Raw genomic sequence first — 22,309 nt, 5'->3', positions numbered from 1 at the left:
GCACAGCCTGCATTGGGTGTGGCTGTCTTTCCGGCACAATTCTGGAAGATTTTTCAAGAAAGGCCATTCACCCAACCTCAGCGCCAGTGTGACAGGGCGTGTGATGCTGTAGGCCCGCCCTCCTATAATCGGAACTATGGTACACCAGATGCCTCGTTGACCCCTTCTCTCCCCCTACAGCAACCCGAGGTGACAGGACCGCTGGAGAAGGCATGTCCCTATTACACGCAGGACTGGCCCGTGGAAACTGGACAGGGCTCCTTTAACTTCGCCTTTCAGGATGACGAGGCCACTCCCACCGATGACGTCACGTTGCTAGGCTACACAAAAGCGGTGGGATCCCGGAAGAGGACGGACGGCGTTTCCCAGGAGGCGGAAGGTGATTCAGTGTGGAGGACGATTCGAGAGCGGAGAAGCGGCGGTAGCAGTACGGAGGAAGCGAGACCGGAGGAAGATGACAAGCCAGGAGGCCAACGGTACCGCGAGTCGCCCGGCCACGTTCCCAGGGGAGGAGCGTGGCTCGAGCAGGTACGTGGAAGGGTAGCGGGTTGGCTGGGGAAAGCTAGCTCACCGCCATTGTTAAACCCAGACCCGTAACGTTGAGACCACATCCAGTACCCTTTCCTACAAGCGCCTCACACGTGCACCCCCCTTCACAGTCACAAGAGAGAGAGCGAGAGCACTGAAAGCACTTGGTTTCCCCTCACTCCCGGTCCCTACGTGTGTCCCGGCGATCCAGTCTCCCGTCCTAACCAGCACTTTTCATCTCTTTTGTTATATACGGCAGAGGGAAGATTCGGAGGAGAACAAGAGAGAGGAGTCCACAACATCTGACCTGAAATGACCAGGAACGTGACGCCCTGAGTAGCGACCAGACAGTCCCTCACTTGAAGAGCTGGAGACACCCCATTCTTGTACCGAACTCTATAATAGCTTGAGAATAAAGCACTCGACCAACCTACACTTTCCTGTTTGTCGTCTCTGCCACCCCTGCCCGTCACACTGGTGTCAGAAGTGGGATTTAGTCCGTCTGTACGACAAGATGGACGCCCTCATTCAACATCTCGTAAAAGGACAGGAAAAATTAGAATGGGCAGTGCAGAGGCAGATGACGTCAGCGCAAGCCGACCGGGACATTTTCCAAAATACTATCGCGGCCCACATGGAGAGTCTGCAGAAAAACCCTCCGGTCGCTTTAGTACAAACATCCCCGGAGGCGCGACCCCTTCCCGCTCCTCACCCCTCAGGACTGGCCTTACAGAAGTATACGCCGGGGGAGGACCCGGACATGTTCTTGATGAACTTTGAGAGGGCTGCCAGAGCGATGGGATGGCCGGAGGACAAGTGGCCATTCTTTTTGGCGCCGCTCCTGTCTGGGGAGGCACAGTTTGCATATCAAGTGGCCAATCCCATGGGCACCACGCCCTATCCCACCATAAAAGAGGTTATCCTGGATCATTTAGGCCTCGATGGAGAGGCATACAGGCTCCGCTTCAGAAAAGAGAGGGGTACACCAGGCGAGAACCCCAAAACCTTGTTCTTCCGATTAAAGTTTGCTGCGGACAAGTGGTTACGGCCGGCCACCAGCACGACGGAAGAAGTGATGACCAAGATATATTTAGAACAGTTTATGGAGGCCTTGCCGTACGCCTCTCAGAGGTGGCTCAAACAACACCAGGGGTTGACCTTGGAACAAGCCATCGAAATGGCTGCTAATTATGCCCGTGCACAACCTAAGGTCACAGGGTGGGACTACGAGAAGGGGACTAAGATACAGACCCCCGTCAAGCCCGAGAGAAAGAAACCAGCGACAGACACTCCAAAACCTAGGCCCCTAAGATTTGAGGGACCACCTCTTCGAGGCCCGCAGTGCTTCGACTGTGGGGAGTGGGGCCATATAGCCCGCCTGTGTCCCAAGAAACGAGCTACCGAAGAGCCTATGGAGGTTGGGTATCTCCCTAAGACCATAATGTATGCGGCTGAAACCGGTCCCTCGTTTTATGTGAGTGTGTCCCTGAATAATACAATTGTGAAGGCCCTCTTAGATTCGGGTTGCCGACAGTCGGTGGTCCAGAGAAAACTGATACGTCCACACCAATATGTCAGGGACGTTCTGGTACACATAAAGTGCGTTCATGGGGACGTTAAGCCCTATCCGCTTGCTCAGGTCACAATAAAACCCCATGGAAAAAAGCCATGCACCGTAAGGGTTGGGGTGGTTGACTCTCTGCCGGAGGATATGATTTTGGGGGTAGATAACCCGGAGTTCTTGGCCCTCTTCCATAGATCAATAGCCACCACAACAGCTCCTAGGATAGTAACAACCCTTATCTCTCCTGAACCATGGGTCACAGACCGCAGTTTTCGTTTTGCACAAGCCAATGACTCCACTTTATTGAACGCTTGGGAGAATGCACACATGTCCCAGAGCCTAGACACCCCGAGATATCCCAGGTTCATCATATCCAAGGATCTCCTATACCGGGAGGGGGTTGAGGGTGGGGACCCCCAGTTAGTGGTGCCTCTCTCTTTCCGAGACCAGGTACTCTTCTTCGCCCACACCCATCTCACAGCCGGACACAGTGGGACTGAGAAAACCACGGACAGTATACTACGGTATTTCTACTGGCCCGGGATTTATAAACAGGTGAAGGACTACTGTACGACGTGTGAAATATGCCAGAGAAGGAACCTCCATCGCCCCCCAGCAGCACCACTGGTCCAGTTACCAATCATAGGACGACCCTTCGATAGAATTGGCATGGATTTGATCGGACCGCTACCCCGTTCATCTAAAGGCAATGTATATGCGCTGGTACTGGTTGATTACGCCACCCGATTTATCGAGGCGTTTCCCCTCAGAGCACCCACAACAGCTAACATAGCGGAAAGGTTGATTGAGCTATGCTCCCGGGTTGGATTTCCGAAGGAGATATTAACGGACCAGGGTACCCCGTTCACTTCGAAATTGATGCAGGAAGTCTGTAAAACCCTAGATATAAAACATCTACGGACATCGGTGTACCACCCACAGACGGACGGTCTCGTCGAGCGCTATAACCAATCTCTGAAAACCACCCTCAAGAAGATGCTGTCGGCGGAAGGACCCGAGTGGGATCGCCTCCTCCCGTTAGCCCTCTACGTCTTGAGAGCACAGAAACAGAGCAGTCTGGGATGTTCATCCTTCGAACTTCTGTATGGCAGACATCCGAGATCCCTGCTGGAAATGACCAAGGACGCGTGGGAGATGGAAGGCGAACACGAACAAAGAGCCCTCCTAGACTACACACAACAACTCCGGTCCAAAATGGGTAAACTACGGAACTTGGCCTACACTAATTTGGAGATGCAAAGACAGAAACAAAAACGATGCTATGACAAAGGAAAAAAACTCCGGACCTTAGCGGTCGGCGATTGGGCTTTGATCATGCTCCCGGCCTGTGCCAGCAAAGAAAGGAGTGAATGGAAGGGACCTTTCGAGGTGGTTGGTACGATTGGAGATACCACCTACCGATTACGACTCTCATCGTCAAAAACCCAAACATACCACATAAACTTATTGAAGAAGTGGATAGGGCCTCCCCCAACAAGTGCCCACCTGCTTCTACCTCAACCCCATAAGGAACCCTCCACCCTGAACGAACTGGTTATATGTGAAGAACTTCCTCGAGACCGACAGCAACAGTTACGTGATGTTCTCCGTCCCTTTCAGGAGATCTTTTCAAATAGACCAGGGAGAACATCGTTAGTGGAACATCACATTGAGACCCCGACGGGACAGAAGGTAAAGCTGAAACCGTACCGCATACCGGCAGCACGGAGAGAGGCCATCAAAAAGGAGGTCAGAGAGATGTTGGACCTTGGGGTGATTAGGCCCTCGAATAGTGACTGGGCCTCGCCGATTGTCATGGTACCGAAACCAGACGGTTCTCGACGGTTCTGCATGGACTTTCGTGCACTAAATGCCATCTCTACATTCGATGTCTACCCCATACCGCGCGTAGATGAGCTGATTGAACGACTCGGAGAAGCCGCCTTCATAACAACTCTAGACCTGACAAAAGGTTATTAGCAGGTGCCCCTCAGGGAAGCCGATAAAAAGAAAACGGCCTTCATCACGGACGAAGGATTATTCGAGTTTACCGTGCTTCCGTTTGGCCTTCATGGGGCCCCGGCCACTTTTCAAAGACTCATGAATGCGATCCTACAACCCTTCCCGTCATTCAGCTCAGCTTACTTGGACGACATCGTCATATACAGTGACACGTGGGAGGAACATCTGGGACATCTGAAAACGATCCTCACCGCCCTGCAAGAAGCGGGACTGCACATAAACGCAAAGAAATCCAGAGCGGCGTTTACGAGAGTCAATTACCTCGGCTTTGTCTTGGGGGAGGGCTCTATCACCCCACAAACCTCCAAAGTCCGAGCTATACAGGCTACCCCCTTTCCTTGCAATAAAAGAGAACTGAGGGCATTCCTAGGCCTGATCGGATATTATCGGAGATTCATCCCCAACTTTGCAGACACCGCTGCCCCTCTTACAGATCTGCTGCGCAAGGGAAGCAAACAAAGGGAATTCCTGCAGCCCAGTCCCAGTGCCCTGCGCGCCTTCTCGGATTTGAAAGGTATCATCACCAACCAACCGGTGTTGTTATCCCCGAACTTCTCCAAGCCCTTTATCTTAGCCACAGACGCCTCGGACGTGGGCCTGGGAGCGGTGTTGTCTCAGGAGGGGGGGGATGGGCTGGAACACCCCATTCTATTTGTTAGCCGAAAACTATTCCCGAGGGAAGCCAAGTACCCAACTATTGAGAGAGAGTGCCTAGCCATAAAATGGGCCATAGAGAAGCTTCAATATTACCTGGAAGGCAAACCATTTATCTTATATACTGACCACGCCCCCCTGCAGTGGATGTATAAACATAGGAGCCAAAACCCCAGAATCCTACGATGGTTCCTCTCCTTGCAGCCGTATGCCTTCACCATTAGACATAGGAAGGGCAGGGATAATGGTAACGCGGATTTTCTCTCACGGGTCTTCCCTCTCCCCGAACGGGAGAATCCAGGGGGGGAGGAGTGTGACAGGGCGTGTGATGCTGTAGGCCCGCCCTCCTATAATCGGAACTATGGTACACCAGATGCCTCGTTGACCCCTTCTCTCCCCCTACAGCAACCCGAGGTGACAGGACCGCTGGAGAAGGCATGTCCCTATTACACGCAGGACTGGCCCGTGGAAACTGGACAGGGCTCCTTTAACTTCGCCTTTCAGGATGACGAGGCCACTCCCACCGATGACGTCACGTTGCTAGGCTACACAAAAGCGGTGGGATCCCGGAAGAGGACGGACGGCGTTTCCCAGGAGGCGGAAGGTGATTCAGTGTGGAGGACGATTCGAGAGCGGAGAAGCGGCGGTAGCAGTACGGAGGAAGCGAGACCGGAGGAAGACGACAAGCCAGGAGGCCAACGGTACCGCGAGTCGCCCGGCCACGTTCCCAGGGGAGGAGCGTGGCTCGAGCAGGTACGTGGAAGGGTAGCGGGTTGGCTGGGGAAAGCTAGCTCACCGCCATTGTTAAACCCAGACCCGTAACGTTGAGACCACATCCAGTACCCTTTCCTACAAGCGCCTCACACGTGCACCCCCCTTCACAGTCACAAGAGAGAGAGCGAGAGCACTGAAAGCACTTGGTTTCCCCTCACTCCCGGTCCCTACGTGTGTCCCGCCGATCCAGTCTCCCGTCCTAACCAGCACTTTTCATCTCTTTTGTTATATACGGCGGAGGGAAGATTCGGAGGAGAACAAGAGAGAGGAGTCCACAACATCTGACCTGAAATGACCAGGAACGTGACGCCCTGAGTAGCGACCAGACAGTCCCTCACTTGAAGAGCTGGAGACACCCCATTCTTGTACCGAACTCTATAATAGCTTGAGAATAAAGCACTCGACCAACCTACACTTTCCTGTTTGTCGTCTCTGCCACCCCTGCCCGTCACAGCCAGGAACTTTCATTTCAGGTAAAGTGCTGTGGTGTTTGATAGATGAAGGGATTCTACTCCTGGGTTAAAGTTATTGATTACTGCCCAGGCGTCTTTCCTTTTTGACAGTATTGCCCTGTCTGAGTGAAAGGACCACAACTTGGCGCTCTTCTTGATAACTAGCTTTAATGCAGACTGGGGGGGTTTGTTCCCCATAAATCCTTGATACCAAGTAATTGTAAGCTGTGCTCCAAGTGGAGCCGATATTTATTGGTGGCATGACTTTTTTTAATTTCTTGCCAGAGTCTGGCCTCCAGTGAGTCTTCCCGGGCCTGACGCAGTCTGTTGCAAAACTTTATAAATGCCCCAGCCTCTACGCCGTAGTGGTCAAGTAAGCCAAATTCCAGGCGGACTTGTGACGGTGATGCTGAATTTGGAAGATGGAATGCACATTTAAAGATTTTAGTTGTCAGTTTATTTAGAAGAATGTTTGTGCTTCCCTTAATGATATCTTGGCTGTACGTCAGGGAATTAGATGTTTTTGCGTTCATCACTTTTAACAGTGGGATAAAGCTGGGACCTAATAGTTTGACAGTTTTATTGCTGCTGCCTCTAAAGCCAGAGCTTTGGTCCTCAGTGCTTCTTTTTGCTTAGCATATGAGCTTCTGGAGTCTAAAAATATTCCCAGATACTTATAGTGAGGTGTTGTACATTGTTAAAGTGCCACCCTCCGCGCGACTTCTGGGTTTCCCAAAGGTTTTTGTTTTTGATAGATTTAGCTCCAAGAGGTTGTTTTCAGTGTAGGGGAGTAGTTCATCAAGTAGCCTCTGTAAGCCCACCTTCGTGTGGCTGAGCAGCACCAAGTCGTCGGCGTATAGGATGTTGCTAATTTGTACTCCATCTAATTGAGGGGGATGACAATTGACGCTGTCAAGGATTAGCGAAAGGTCCGATATGAACAGATTAAAAAGGAGTGGAGCCAGCACGCAACCTTGATTTACTCCACTACTGGTCTCAATCTTCCTGGAAACGTGGGAGCCTTCACCCAGCTTGATTCATATCCACGTTTTAGAGTGGAGTTGAACTATTGCTAGTAGCAAGGATTGAGGAACTCCCAGCCTTTTAGTTTTTGTCACAATAGTTCCCGGGGCACGTGGTCGAAGGCTGCTTTGAAGTCCATAAAGCAGCAGTGCAGATGTGTTTGTTGGACATTAGCTTTCTCTATTAGAACAGATAATGTCAGTAGGTTGGTTGTTGTTCTGGATTTGGCCACGAAACCTGTTTGATTGAATGGGAGGCGCTTTGTTTCATTTGCCCGGGTCAGGATATCTTCCAATAGAAAACTGGCGTAGTATTTAGACTCCACGTCAAGAAGGGCTATCATTCGATAGTTACTGGGGTTGTTTCTCTTCCCACTTTTGTAAACGGGGTGGATGATTGCACCTCTCCAGGAGTCAGGAACTTCGTAGTTCGATCGGCATTCCAAAAACAGGGGGGTCAGAGGCTCTGACCAGAATTCGGCTTCCGTTTTGAACATTGCCTGGCGGAGACCATTTGGACCTGGCGCGCCATCAGCCCTGGCTTTCTTTATAGAGTGCAGGATCCTGTACTTTATTCCTTCAGGTGTCACTGTTGGCTTTTCAGTGAGTGAGTTAGTGATGTTCCTGCTTATGTGAACAAGCTCTTCGGGTGTGCTAATGGGTAGAGGGCTTAGCCGCGGCCGTGTTTGATACGGGGCCTCCGGTGGAAGTATCATTGAGTTGTTTATGCTTGGCGAAGTGGGGCTGTTGTCTTTGTAATGGATGATCTTAAAGTGAGAGGATAAGAAGTAGATCCATTCATCGGCACCGGTATTTGCATTACCGGGGCCATTTCCGCCTCACTGGCTCCTGTTCACCATGGACCAGAATTGCTTTGAATTTGAATTCCTGCTTTCATGAAAGAGCTTCAGCCAAAATTGATTGGAGGCTTCTCGTTTTTCCCTGCATGCGGCGGACTTAAAGCCTGCTTGAGCTTGCTTATAATTGAGAAATGTTGTTTTGTTGTCTGGGCTCTTCCTTGATTGCCGAAGGGCTCGATTTCTGTGAAGCTTTAGTTTTTTTGTTGCTGGTGAAATGTATGGTTGAAATACCTGGTGCCCAGTTTTCCTCTTTGCGGGCTCAGCATATAACAATTGGTTGGTAAAATTTGCCCAGATACTAATAGATGTGGAATCAATGTCTACTTGTTGATTTAACAGTGCTCTGCTTTTTTCCATCAAAGATGGGGCCATGTCGACTGACCATTTCAATAGTTTTAAACTCTCTGTATAGGTTCCTCCGTGGATGTAAGCTAACTCCTGATGGCGCGGGGTTTTCGCGAGTATTGTTATTATTTGAGGACGATGGTCGCTATCGCCTTGTGGTGCAATGTAGTAGTTCTCAATCAGTGGGAGAATTTCTATGCTCCCCCGAGAAAAATCCAGAAAAGAGAAAGTTCGGCCATCAGATCGGGTACAGACTGGGGGTTTATCCATAAGGAAACGATCATTCAGGACAGTATAACCAATGCTGCTGAGCTGGGTAACTGCGTACTCCCCCAATTTATATGGTCTGCTGTTGGTGGGAATTGACTGTGAGACTAGTGTGATGGAACCATTTGCAGAGTAGGCTCAGGATCCTCGATGAGATTACTATAAAGGTTTGTGTTGAAATCGCCTGTAATTATACTTGGTATGCTGCCGTACTCGCTAACCAAATTACATACGTTATTGGTCAGGCTATCCAATTTGGACTTTTTCTCTGAGGTCCGCGGGGATATATAAACGTTAAGAAGAAGTAGCTGGCTTTCGATCTGTCCGCTTCCCATTAGTATTCCACTAAGCCAGTCTTCCTTAAATTTCAGCTGTTTAGTATGCTGAGATAGTTTGGTTGACACGTAAATAGCTAGGTCGTCACTTGGCCTACCGAACTTAGACTGTTTTGTTGCAAACGATGCAAATTCGAGATAGCCTTCTAGGGGTGAACTGTCAACTGCCCAGGTTTCCTGCAGTAGAATGATGTTGTGCTCCTTTAGGAAGCCACTAGTAGCGGCTGATTGAATTTTTTGTCCTAGGCCGTTGATGTTCCACGAGCATTTTGATACGCCTAGATTGGAAATATTTCAATCGTTCTTGCTTCTTGCTAGGGCCCCTGGGAGCCAGGACCAATCTACTGTTACCGAGTTTTGCTGACATGGTTTGTACTTCTGTATTGCTTTCGGTGAACGACTTCTTGCTGTTTTTAATACTGAAAAGGGGGCTGAGCTTGCACTGGGTACCTGGTCCCGATCAGTCTCCAAAATTGATGGATAACAAGGGGCACTAAATGATGATCTCATTATGCCCCAGTTTTTAAATTGGTGTGCTTTTGACTGAAAGACACACAATTGATGGACAGAATGCAGAACAAACCAAAACATCCACCCCCAGTCCAGAGATCTGGGTTAAATCCATCATTCTTTTGCTCACCATGCCACCCCAGTTTAGACCTGGCCATACGCAAATCAGTCTTGACCCTGTGCCTCATGGGAACAGTCCAGCCCGAACTGCCAAGCTAGGTCCTCCCTGGACCGGAAACAAGCATCCTAGGACCGGTTTCAGGGTTTCACCCCTCTTCAGCCAGGATAGCTTGATTCCAGTGGCATAGTGAGTCCAGGACTCACGTCTGGGCATACCTGGCGCACTTAGGGCGAGAAAGCAAAAGACACACAAATTCTCGAATTGCTGGGGTAGGCAATATTAGTTGGGTTGTTTCGCCCGCATAGGTGCCTGGTGATGGAACGAAGTGGATGGTGATTATGTCGTTAGACTGCACGATGCTCAAGTCTGGGATGGATATAAAGAGTCTTAATATATTTCCACGGTTTAAGATATTGTGGGGGCCTCTTGAGACGTACTCCGGTTTTAGCAATAATGTGGTGCCTGCGTTTGTATTAGGCTGCTTAAGAGCTTTGTCATCCGTTGGGGTCTTTATTTTCGTTAGGTTTTCGATGGAAACCTGTATGGTTGTGCATGTGGCAGTATATGATAAAAACGACTCGCGTTGGTTTGTGGTTGATGACTGAGCAGGAAATCTTCTGCTCGAAGATGCTTGCGAATGGCTACTAGAACTTTTTAAGAGGTTTTGATGGACGGGCTAGGTAACTATGCGTTGCAGGGCGTGAGGGTTGTACTCCTCTAATGATGGGCTACTGAGGATGGTGACTAGCAACTGCGTCAAGGGATTTTTGATTCCCAATAGCGATATAACTGGTGCAGGGGGAGGTGTTGGTGATGTCCCGAGATCGAATTCTGCTTGCGTTGGATGCTCTGGAAGCAACACACGTCCTTGAGACCCTCCCTCTTGATAGGTGTTTTGTTGCCAGGGATCTTTGTGAGAAGTCGGTGCTTGTGATGCAGGATTCGGGTACAGGTTTGCGCCTGAAGTGAGCTGCTTCTCTCGTACTTGCTCTAGGGTGATATCGACCAGGCCTCTGGAGTTTTGTGTTTTAATTTCAATTGTGTGTTTGTTCCGACTCTTCCCCTTTTGGACAACCTATGTTTGTTGTGTTCTTCGACTGAAGTTATAAGGGTTGCTTTACTGTCTTCTAACTTCGTGAGATGCGGGGAGATTGGTGGGGACTGGTCTTCAGTGGCAGTTGGGCCCTCGACTGTGTTGCAGGACTGAGTTAGTGAGACTGATGACCCTGCCAAGGGTAAGTTCTTGATTTCTGTTATCACGGAAGAAAGGAATTGTGGAAGAGTTGATAATGAATCAATGATGGGGGAGCAGCAGCATACCGATTGAACCAGTTTGGCTTGGCATTGAGCTTTTGTAATGAGCAGATTTAGTGCCTCTAGTTTCTGATCTATACTGGCAGTATAGATAGTATAGCGTGTTCAAGAGGTGCACCTGCATGTCCATTTTGTCAGAGTGGTAAGTTAAAGCGGCTGCCGAGGTTTGAAGGGTCTGTAGTAACTGTATCCAGAGATCGTTTTGATCTGCAGGAGTTGAAGTTTCGTTGGCTTCTGGTTTTGGTTGATCATTGGAAAAAAACAAGAGATCTAGAGGAGTAAGGATAAAATTATCTTCTGGCCCCTCTTGATTACCCATGTTAATGCCTGGTTTGGCCATTTCTAATTGACGTTTTGGTTCTGGATTTTTAAGTTGAGGCTGGTGATGAGACAACTTGGGGTGTCATTACACTGGCATTTATTTCTTGCTTGTCGGATACAATGGAGACTTTTGGTGGTAATGGAGATGACAGGCTTGGGAACTGTGCAGGCTGGACTATTGAGAAACTAGAATCTTTGAGGGTAGGATCTTGGGTTGGAGCATGCTCAGTTTGAACTAACTGTTGATCCGGAGGGGACTGTCTGGGACTTGGGGTGATCGACTGCCTTCTGGGATGGCTGACATGTCAGAGTTGTTTGGTTTCATGGTTGCTGTGGAGAATGGCTTCGGGCAGATTTCGCCTTCATTGTCTGCCGCGTGGATCGAAGCCTGAATTAAAATTGTATTCGGAGTTTCTACTGCTTTTGTTAATGGAAAAGCCTGGATCAGTGCCCTTGGACTAGAGTTTTTCTTCGGGGCAGCCAGTGGCACTAGGTTCCTAAAGTAGTCCCTTATTGAGGATCGATTTATCGGTAAGTTTATGGGAGCTATTGAGCCCCGGTCGGTCGATGCTTCCTAACTATTGGAAATGGCTTTTGCGATCTTTTTTATGGACTTTGATGGAGTTTTCCTCTCCCGCCCCGATCTCATGTTTGGAAAGCTTGAAAAACTCTTACTATGGGAGGGAGTGCCGCCGACAGCCAATTTCTTAGAAAGTTTTTTTTTTATTTTTTATTTAATTGATTAGATGATACGCCACACTAGATGTTCCGGGAGCTCTCACTGGTTCTCACTAATGAGCCCACGGGCCTGCCTAGATGCAGAACAACAGGGAATTAATGGCTTCTGTAATGTGATACAGGTACAGAGAATATTGTCTGAGGCCTTGTGTGGTACAGGTTAGTTGACGCAACTCAGATACTGAAATGACAAATTGTTGGAGGCTAAATGCACTCAAGTTTCCCTAGTTGCCCCTTGTTAGCCCCTTGTTGGCCCCTTGTCGTCCGATAAAGTAGATGCTCCTGAGCTAGACTGGAGCTCGGAGGGTACGTCGGCACATGGCAAACCTAGGTGTAACTGTGAGCTAAGGTGACTCAGGGTTGTGGGTGACTCTAAGTAATGATCCTTGATTCTTGTCAGTTTTTAAGAACCGTTGCGAAAACTATAAGCTGTAGGGCTATAGGCTGTAGGCTAAAGGCTGAAAGCTGAAGGCTTTCAGGTAGCTTAGACTTTTAGGTAACTTAGATGGTAACTTAGATGGTTGAGAGTTGTTGAAACAGCTTTAAGTGTGGAATTTTGGCCAGCAGATTTTTTGGCAAGCAGGGCTCGTGAGGCTACTGCAGACTCTGGTCAGACCTGATCTAACAGGCCGACTTTGCAGGTAGCCAGGGGCTGGTGCGTCATCTGCTAAAAGGCAGCCGCGCTTGCCCTCCTGATAAGTCGTGGTGTGTCCGTAAAATGCGGCCATGTCACCCGTGACCGCTATGGTTGGTTAGGTGATTGCTGGTGATTACTGGGAGCCAGGAGAGGGGAGGGCGGGGGGGGCAGAGGAGGCTGGGGGGCTGGGGGAGCTAAGAAGGTGGCTGGCTCCCCAAGGTGCTTGGGGCCGTAAAGTTTGAAAACCGGCCCGCCCGAGCCCCGGTTTGAGAACTAGCCTGCAACCAGCCTGCTGCCTCTGCCACCGCCACTACCGAAATCCTCACCGTTATTCCTTGTTCCTGCTCCGCACCTGCTCCGTCTCCGTTGCTCCGTTGCCCGGCCCCGTTACTGATCTAGTCGGTCGGTTGATGGATCACACAGCACTCCGCGGTTTCAGGGCTCCGAGGCACTGGAGCTCCGCTCGTCCACCAGTCGTCCGCTCGTCTGTCTGATAGTGGGAATAGGAAATGCTAGGCGGAGCAGTATGAAGCATAGAGTTAGGAGGCGAAGAGCAGTGTGATGAATTGGGAAGGAGAGTGAGGATTAGAAGAACAGCATGAGGGAGAAGGAAGGAAAGTGAGGGGGAGAGTAGCATGAGTCAGGATAAAGGCGAGTGAGGAGAGCTGTATGAGGGAGAAGGAAGAGAGTGAGGAGGACAGCAGCCTGAGGTAGAAGGAAGGAGAGTGAGCATAGCAGCATGAGGCAGAAGGATAGAGTGAGGAGGAGAAGAGTAGCATGAGGGAAATGAAAGGTGAGTGAGGAGTAGAAGAGTAGCATGAGGCACAAGGAAGGAGAGAGGTGGAGAAGAGCAGTGTGAGGTTGATGGAAGGAAAGTAAAAGGAAGAGCAGCGTGAGACAGAAGGATGGAGAGTGATGAGGAGAAGAGCAGTGCGAGGCACAAGGAAGGAGCTGAAGCGTAGTGTGAGGCACAAGGTTGGTGAGTGAGAAGAGCAGCATGAGGCATATGAGCGTGAGTTACTAAAAAGCAGAGAGATTAGCATAAGGCACAAGAAAGCTGGTAGTGGGACTGGTGTGGTATATTGTGTTGGTGATCCTGGTGGTGTTGGTGCAATGCAATGCAATAGGTCTCGCATTTGCTAGATTTTGACCAATTGGCAATTATTTATGCGTTTAAAAAACACCTGCAATAATAAAAGGCATTGTCAGTTACAATACCAATCGGTCAAAGCTTTGAAGTTTCTATTGCCATTGTAAATAACAATGCCTTTTATTTATGTTTTAAAAAAGAAAAAAAAACATTGTCATTTATAATGTCAACAGCTCAAACATGTCAATGCGAGACCTATTCCATTGCATTGCAAATGATTGTTCTGTTTCTGTGTCAAGACGGATTTTTCCTTTTTGTCTTTCGGAACTGAAGCTTTAGGTGCTGAAGGTGTAGTATCTCGACTCAAGCCCGAGCCAGAAGGCTTGACGTTTGCTTTCGGAGCAGGAAGGCAGAGTCTCAGTGCTACCATTGCCGGGTGGCAGTGGTGTCCCGGAAGCCTTATGTTTAGTGAAAGCGGGTTTTGTGGGCATAGGGGTTTTGATACTCACAGTACCTTGACCGGCAGGGACATCATGGGACTCCAGTTCTATCTCCAGCTCAGATTCGGAGACCTGGATGGAGAAGGCCTCTTCTTCTTCTTTCACTGCGGATGCTTCCATTTCTTCCTGCTCAATATCTTCTCCGAAGATATCGGGGGTGTCTTCGATACTTTGTCACTGCATTTCTTTTTGTCGTCCTGGAGGTTTTTTTTTTTTAGTGAAGAGAGCGGCAGGCATCACAGTCCTCTTCATTGTGCTCTGGAGACAAGCACAGGCTACAGACCTTGTAAAGGTCGGTGCGCAGCTATTTGGAGTGGCACCAAGGGCAGAACTGGAACGGAGTCCTTTCCATCAGCAGATTACTCAATGATGTTTGTTCGAGAGGAAGTGAAATGAAACAGGCTAGGCCTGAAGGCCGTGTTTAGTGTTTTTCTGCTCCAACATGGAAAGTTTCCTGATTTTTGACACTCCGAGGATGGGGAAACGTGTTTCAAACAACACCGACGTGGGTACAGTGTGTAGTGACCCGAAGGGATCCAGACGAACAATCTCCAACCGGAGCACAGCAAACCATGTCCAAACCCAATAGTGGAAAGGAAACAGTCTAACAATGGAGTCAATGCCCATGCGCATGATCACCCAAAGGAGGAGTCACCTTACCTCGTGACTGGAAAAGACTTCTTCGAAGAAAAATAACTTGCAAAAATCTGAACCCACCACTAGATGGCAGGAGTATGCAAAGCATCTGTATCTACAACACACATACCTCGTACCTAGACATTCTAGAAACATCTGCGGCAGTTCTTAATTTGTAAATCAAAAAATACGTGTCAGGGCCCTCTCCAAGAGGCCACTACAGCTTGCACCACCCAATGCCACTGCCATGCTGCAAAAGACAGTACCTACATACCTAATTACCATCACACTTCTACAAGTTTGACAATTCAGACTATTCCAGGGCCGTTAAGTTGTAAGTATGGCTTTGGTAACAGGCATTTAGTGTACATTGAATTAACAACTGTTGTTATACTGATCCCTAAATTAAACAAACAGGGCCACCATGTGTCAGACCGTCATAAGTGCCGGTGTTGACAATTAACTGCCGGTGCCGTGCTACATCAGATCATCACACAGCAATATGGCTGTCCATGGCTATAAAGGGTGATACCCAGATTCATGGTAGCACACCAGATTTGAGCCTTAAAATTACAAGCTTGAAACACACACTTTACTGGATTAAGTAGACCTATCCATGCCTCAGCAGCATCTGCAATAATTCCTCTTTCCAATTACAGACAGACTAGTTTAAGGGACATAGTATTGGAAGTCAAACTAACGTTAATTTTTGCTTCAGAGGGGAACACTGTCTATCCGGTAGCCTGGAGAACAGAAAACTCTCTCCTTATGCATTTTAGTCAAAACACATGGACTGTGGTTCATACCACAGTTGTGTTTTCTTTCATACAACAGATTACATCAATAACACAAAGCATTAGCTCTTCAACAAGAGTAATACAGTTCATGCCTATCCTCAACTGGACCATTGTGATTCCATTTATGCGGATGACAAAAATAAATGTGTCCAAAAGCTGCAGAGGATGCAGCACCAAGCTGCCAGACTCTGCATGAATAACGTTTTTTTTACTATACTAGTCCAGCTTCAAAGCTCTCCACTGCCTTCTAGTGGCACAAAGGTGCACCTTTAAAATAACATGCACTGTCCAAGAGGCAATGGCAGAAATTCCCCAAGAAAACATGTAGAGTATTTTTCTTCAATTTCCCGCTTGGGGCACTCTGAGAAATCAAGTTCAGGAGGGCTGATTAGTCAAAAAAAAGTCAATTTTAAGACGTAGGGAGGCAAAATCATAAGAATTTCTTGGCTCTTGTTTTAGGAATATCTTGAGACCACAAGCAGGGAATAAATCAAATCTGCCATTATTTAAAAGATATTTTAGAAGTTTGCTCTTGAATGAAGCTTCCTGCAAATATGGAAACTGTTGTGGGGCAATCCATGGATCACTTGCAGGCCATAAATACAACTGAGGTCTAAGGTGGGCATTCTTCTAAGCACCAACCTATGTTAACATCTCACCTGCCTGAAGGAATCACACCAGGTCCTCAAACTTGGACTCCTGAATGCTTCACAATGGCTTTGGCAAAGGACTTTCAATACAGGAAACCATTAAATATATATACACATTAATGCTACATTCAGCAAATTCTTTGGTTCAGTTTATCTTATATTTCAAAATGACTTTGAGAGGCAAATGGGGCCTGAAGTATTTTACTATTTCTGCAGGTCTATTAACAGACATGCACTTAAGATGCTCCCCCAAACACCTTTTTAGCCCATTCCTTGTAGTTTCCTTGTTTCATTGCATTCATTGTTTAGTAGGCAATCCATTAGAGCCAATCTGATGTATACTGACTAAGTTATGTTACAGAGGATTTGTAGTGCATGGATATGGCTTCAAGAACACCTCCAGGATGAGTGTGAAAATTAAAATTGTGTTATGCTAAACTAGCAACCTGCAGCTTCAGAGGTTTGCCTTCTCTAAAACTTCAGTTTTCTTTTTGTACATACCTCTTCTATCTTCTTCTGCATGACCTTCCACTGGCATTCCCATTCCTTCCTCTCACTGTCAAATCGTTCTAGCAATTCCATCTTTTCCATTTTCCAGTTCCTTTCAGTACTCTCCAGTTGCTTGTGCAGGTCCATGGCTGCAGAGTGGGGGTCTGGTAGTAAAAGCTTCTGCTCTTCTATCTCTGTCTTGAATGTTTCCTGAGGGTTTGGCGTAGTCTTATCTTCACATGTCCTACTGGCCTTTGATTCCAGCTTCAGAAAACAAGAAAGGAAAACTTTGCATTGACAAGAAGGTAAGATTTAGAAATATACAATAGAAATGACAAAAGTAAACCTAATCCATGAACACTTTGAAAGGGAAATAAGTTTATAGTTGGTGATTGGTGAACAAAATTATTTCACTAAAAAAGAATTCAGGTGGTTTTGTTTTTATTTACATGGGTGTTACTTTATTTCGACCAGTAGTATTGGGTTGTGCATATTTTGCATAATTGTGTTTTTTCTTACTCTTTTTGCACATATTTTGCTTGTGGGTGACTTGTTTGAATAGAAAATATGAAGCAGACGACCTCTCAATATATGTGAGTGGATGTCTTGTTCAATTTCTGTTCCCAAGGACACATTCAAGTATAATTTTCATGCAGACAATTTCCCAATAACATTGATTAGGTACCTCATGTGACTTCTGTAAACGAGGGTGGTTGTACATGAGAATATCATGTACAGAAATAAAGGCTGACAAAAATAGCTTGCTTTGACTATTATTTACATAAATACTGTGCAATTTGAAAGCAATATGTATGCCATATTATTTCAGTCAGACCATATTCTGACCACAATATTCCAGTATGACTCCTCTGAGGGCAAACCAGAGGCACAATTTTCACTCACCCGACCTGCCAACACATTGGACAGCTATCTAGCGTGACTTTGTATGCAAGGTCATATTTTGCGTACCATTTTCATGCAGGCAACTAATTTGCATAATGCATGCCATTTTTTAAATCAAATTATGCGTAATACACATGGAAATTACTGTAATTTCATCCACCCATAGTACTTATATGGTGGCATGTCCTTTCACCTTCCATCGTTGTGTTCGAAGGACACCCCAACAGTGCTAATTTTAGCTTGAGTTCGTCCAAGGCAGAGCGAGCATCGTAGTTCCAGGCATACATGAATCCTACTGTAAGGTTTATAACAATTTGCCCTTTCACTGCCTCCCTCTTCCTGCATTGTTTCGCTGTTCTTTTAGTTACCTAAACATTAAAGCTCAAGAGGGCAACATAGTCCCATGGTGAATGCTCCCTGTGTAGACTTGATTTACATTTACTTATGGTATCCATTATTTCAATTGCACTTTGGAGTATGACTGTCCATTTCAGCAATGAAGGAATGAATGGATGGGTAGGCTGAATAATAAACCAACCAATAAAAACACATATATTTCAGAGATATGTGAACTGAATTGTCTTGGAGGTGTTTTCTGGTTAGCATTGGGAGCAAGAAGGATTCAAAAAATGATGGGAAAACCCTATTTGTTCACATTGTTGTCATTAACTCTTCAAAGAGATACAGTTGACAACACATAGTCTCACGTGAAGTAATATTTCAGTGATTTGCTATAAAGTTAAAATGTCAAGGGAAAGAGCAATATTAGATAACGTGCCCTCTACTTAAAAAAGTATAAAATAATTTCTCATTCGTAAAAGTTTCTAGATTTCTTTCCAAAATGAATCCACAAAATTCTGTCTATGTGATCAGTAAGGCGCTTTATGAACTGATACACAGTTCCAAACTTGGGCGAGGATTACACATGCAATGAAGACTGTCAAAGACATTAATGCCTTACATATTCCCTGTGGCACGTCAGACAGTCCCAAAGCAAAGGATTTTCAAATACTGAGCAGATGAACATGTATCTATCATAAATAAGAGACTCCTGCCAAAAAAGGGTGGTTCTAAGATAAGCACATGGGGAATCAACATTGAAGGGATCTCCTCTCTGAAAGCAACTAAAAGTAAGTGTTTGTCCAACATGTAAAATGTTTTGCTATTTAATGTGGCAATAGTTTTGGGATGTCTGTTATATATTCACATGGTTTGCATTCTCCTTTCATCTAGATATTAAAGATGCATAAGACATCAAGTGTTTCAGGGGAAATAACTAGACTAATGTGTGTCAACCAAAGGGTATGTTTGCATACAAACTCCTTGTTTAGGTAGACTGAAGCCCCACAAGCCCCATTGTCAGGTTACTTTTATGTGCCTTTTTAGAAGAAACATGCTCCTTCCATGGCCTCTGTGACATCATTTCAAGGCGGGATGGGCCTATAGTACAGCCTGAAAGCCCACTGCAGAGGGCTATACCGCTTGTTACAGACCCTGAACCTGAGTTAGAGGTCTGAGCCGCAGGCAAGGGCTTATAATGAGGGAGAGGGTCTTTATCTACCGGAATAGCCTGAGGCAAAAGGGCTATAAGGCTATTAGAAACTTTCACCTACTAAGGTAAGAATGTTCTGAATGAGAAAAGGGAGAAACAGAAAGACAAACATAGGTAAATGTTGGAGCAGAAGGCTTACATTAGCCATTATAAGGCCGGAGCTACTTCATTGTCTTCAATGGAGCTCTCAACATTACAATGTTCTAATATAGCCTTATAGCCCGCCGTAGCGGGCTATACCGGCTATTAAAGGCCCGCTGCAGCGCTAAAGGCCCGAGCCGAAGGCGAGGGACTTTAACAAAGCAGCGGGACTTTAATTGCCGGTATAGTCCTGCTACGAAGGGCTATAAGGCTATTAGAACATTCTGCCACTAGATGGCAGAATGTTCTAACAAATAAAGCCTTCAGGGAGCGTGAGGGGATTGAAATCCCCTTGGGCTCCCTGAAGCCTTTGTTCACAGCCAGAGCTGTGAACAAAGAAACATTGGAATGTTGGAGCTCCGGGCTTATACCAGCCATTATAAGCCCGGAGCACTCCATTGTTTTCAATGGAGCTTCCAACATTCCAATGTTCTAATAGCTATTAGAACATTGGAATGTTGGGAGCTCCATTGAAGTCAATAGAGCGCTCCCTGCTTCTACGGGCTGGTAGAGGCCAGCAGAGCAACATTCCAATGTTTTACAAAGGCCTCTCGAAGCTCAAGGGGATTTAAATCCCCTTGAGTTTCGAGAGGCCTTTGATTTATTTATTAGAACATTCTGCCCTCTACTGGCAGAATGTTCTAATAGCCTTATAGCCCTTCGTAGCAGGGCTACACCGGCTGTTAAAGTCCCGCTCCCTTGTTAAAGTCCCTCGCCTTCGGCTCGGGCCTTTAACAGCCTGTATAGCCTGCTACAGCGGACTATAAGGCTATATTATAGTGCAACACTATTGTCACAAATAGGGTTGAATAAAGTATTTAGTCTTTGCACACAGTCTTACATAGGACCCCTTCTCATAATAATTCTATACTGAAACACAACATTCTTAGAGACCCAGAATATCCCCTTGCTCGAACTGTTGACAGCCGAGGCCTTAGATACTCAAATAGACTTTAAAGAGCTTTGATCCGCATTGAGTATACTCCCGTGAGCTAAGGACCGGGAGGAGACGGCTACCCACCCAAATTCTATCAGGCGCTCTGAACCACAACTACGCAGGGACTCTTGGGAGTTTTCCTGGAGCATGCCATAGAGGGATACTGCCACGACCACGAGGGAGGGAGTTATATGTATGTTCCTTAAACCAGGAGGCAACAAGGCTGACCCCGCTGCTTACGGCCTCTCACGATGATTAACTCGGATGTGAAGGTACTTTGTAAATTATTCGTAAACTGACTGGCTTCCCACGTTTCAACTAGTACATAAGGATCAGTGCAAGTTTATACCTGGCCAAAATACCAGAATAAACCGGAGACGCTTAGCCCATGTGCTCCACGAAGTCGAACATAATGATGAAGAGCTGGCGTTGGTTTCTATCGACCTAAAAAAAGCCTTTGACACAGTAGAATACTTGAGGTGCTGAGAGTCATGGGCTTTGGCCCTCACCTTTGCCGTTGTGTCCCGCTCTTATACACTGAACCCAGTGCTGCAGTGTGCATGGGAAGCAGCCGATTGGACACGTGGACCTTAGAATGAGAGAAGCAACAAGGCTGCCCTCTTTCACCGCTCCTATCCATGTTTGCAATGGATCTTCTCGCGGAATGGTCATGCCGGGAGCTGAGGGATAGGGGAATATGCCATGGGGATGTCTGCCACAATATATCGCTGTATGTGGACGAAGTACTATTCTATCTCACCTCCCCTCACGTTGCTTTGCCTATATTGCTGCGGCTATGGATGAGTTTGGAGACCTCTGCGGCCTATGGCTCAACCGAAACAAGTCACTGCTGTTCCCCCTTGTGTCCCTGGTTGGAACGCCCACGGCCCATCTCCGGAGCATTGGCCTGTGATGGGAGCTGTGGCGGCTGTCACAAAACGAAAGTGGGGAGGCGAGAGATGGGTGGGAATTTAGTGGAAAATATACATTTTTAAAACTTACCTTTCGCTGCCTCCAAAGGCAGCCTTGGAGCTTCTCTCCCAGTAGTCTTTGAGAAAACACAGGCTCCCCAGCCAATCCATACACGGCTCTCATGCTATGAGCGGTGCTGGGACTGGTCTGAGCGGGCCGCTCAGACAGTGCCTGGGAGCCTGCGGCTTTTCTCCAACCCGGCTGTGCAACACAGCTGGGTTGGAGAAATAGAAGTGCGCATGTCTGTTTGGCCGGCCTAAGACAGCCGGCCAAACAGACACATGCACTTCTAAGTGCCCTCCACTCCTTCCTGTCATGGCCCGACCGAATGTATGTCGTCATCCCGCCGTCTTTTTCCCTGCAGGGAATCACAACGTGGTTGTTACAACGACCGCGTTGTGATTCCGCATACCATTGCTCCGCAAATCGGAACAACGACTTGCAGAGGGGGGGGGGGGAGGGGCGCTGGATGTTGGAATAGTATAATTTACTATTCCAACTCTAGTCAGTGCGGACACTAGGGAAGGTGTTGGATTTTAAATCCAACACCACCCCCCCAAGTCATTGCAGAGTAATGGTATGCGGAATCACAACGCGGTCGTTGTAACAACCGCGTTGTGATTCCCTGCGGTGAAAAAGTCAGCCATGTCAGAGCCAGTCACAGAAAAATAAAATGATTTTTTTAATTTTTCTTTTTTTTCTATGACTGACTCTGACGAGTGGGGCAACACTACTCCACCATTGCGGAGGAGCCACTCCTGAATTGGAGTTGGCACAATTTAGATACTTGGGGATAAAGGTGGCCTCAACGCAGACAGGGTGCTGGACACATTGAAGATCTTGGTGACCTTTGGGAATACACTGCCCATCTCTCTGATGGGCAGACTAGCTATAGCAAAAATGGTCTTACTGCAGTGATGCCTATATATACTACAAAACTTGCTCTGCCCCCTTCCCATGAAGGTGTTTAGACAAATGAACGTCATCCTCATTTCCCTGTTATGGGCGGGCCAGTGTAGCAGCGTTACCCTGGCAATGCTGACCAGACAGTAAGAGGAGGGGGGTCTAGAGGTACCAATACTCGACCTGTACTACTATGCTGCACATTTAAAACAAGGGGCCCGGTGGTGGACATGTAGGACAATTGGGAAAAGGGCTTGTTAAAAGGGTTGGTGGAA

General features: G+C 47.3%; 1 protein-coding gene across 7 annotated transcripts in view; it reads right to left on the bottom strand.

Moving 5' to 3' along the window:
• Positions 1-22,309, bottom strand: part of KIAA0408 (KIAA0408 ortholog) — a 165,737-nt gene that overhangs the window by 76,130 nt on the left and 67,298 nt on the right. For all 7 annotated transcript variants that reach the window (XM_085611855.1, XM_085611854.1, XM_085611853.1 and 4 more), the window contains one exon: positions 16,639-16,890. In XM_085611855.1, the coding sequence (XP_085467981.1) occupies positions 16,639-16,773 (135 nt within the window). In that variant the 5' untranslated portion in view covers positions 16,774-16,890. The remainder of the gene's footprint in view (positions 1-16,638; positions 16,891-22,309) is intronic.

This window comes from Triturus cristatus, chromosome 6, assembly GCF_964204655.1.
Source record: "Triturus cristatus chromosome 6, aTriCri1.1, whole genome shotgun sequence".
Classification (NCBI taxonomy): Eukaryota; Metazoa; Chordata; class Amphibia; order Caudata; family Salamandridae; genus Triturus; species Triturus cristatus.
This window is presented reverse-complemented; position numbering and strand designations above follow the sequence as displayed.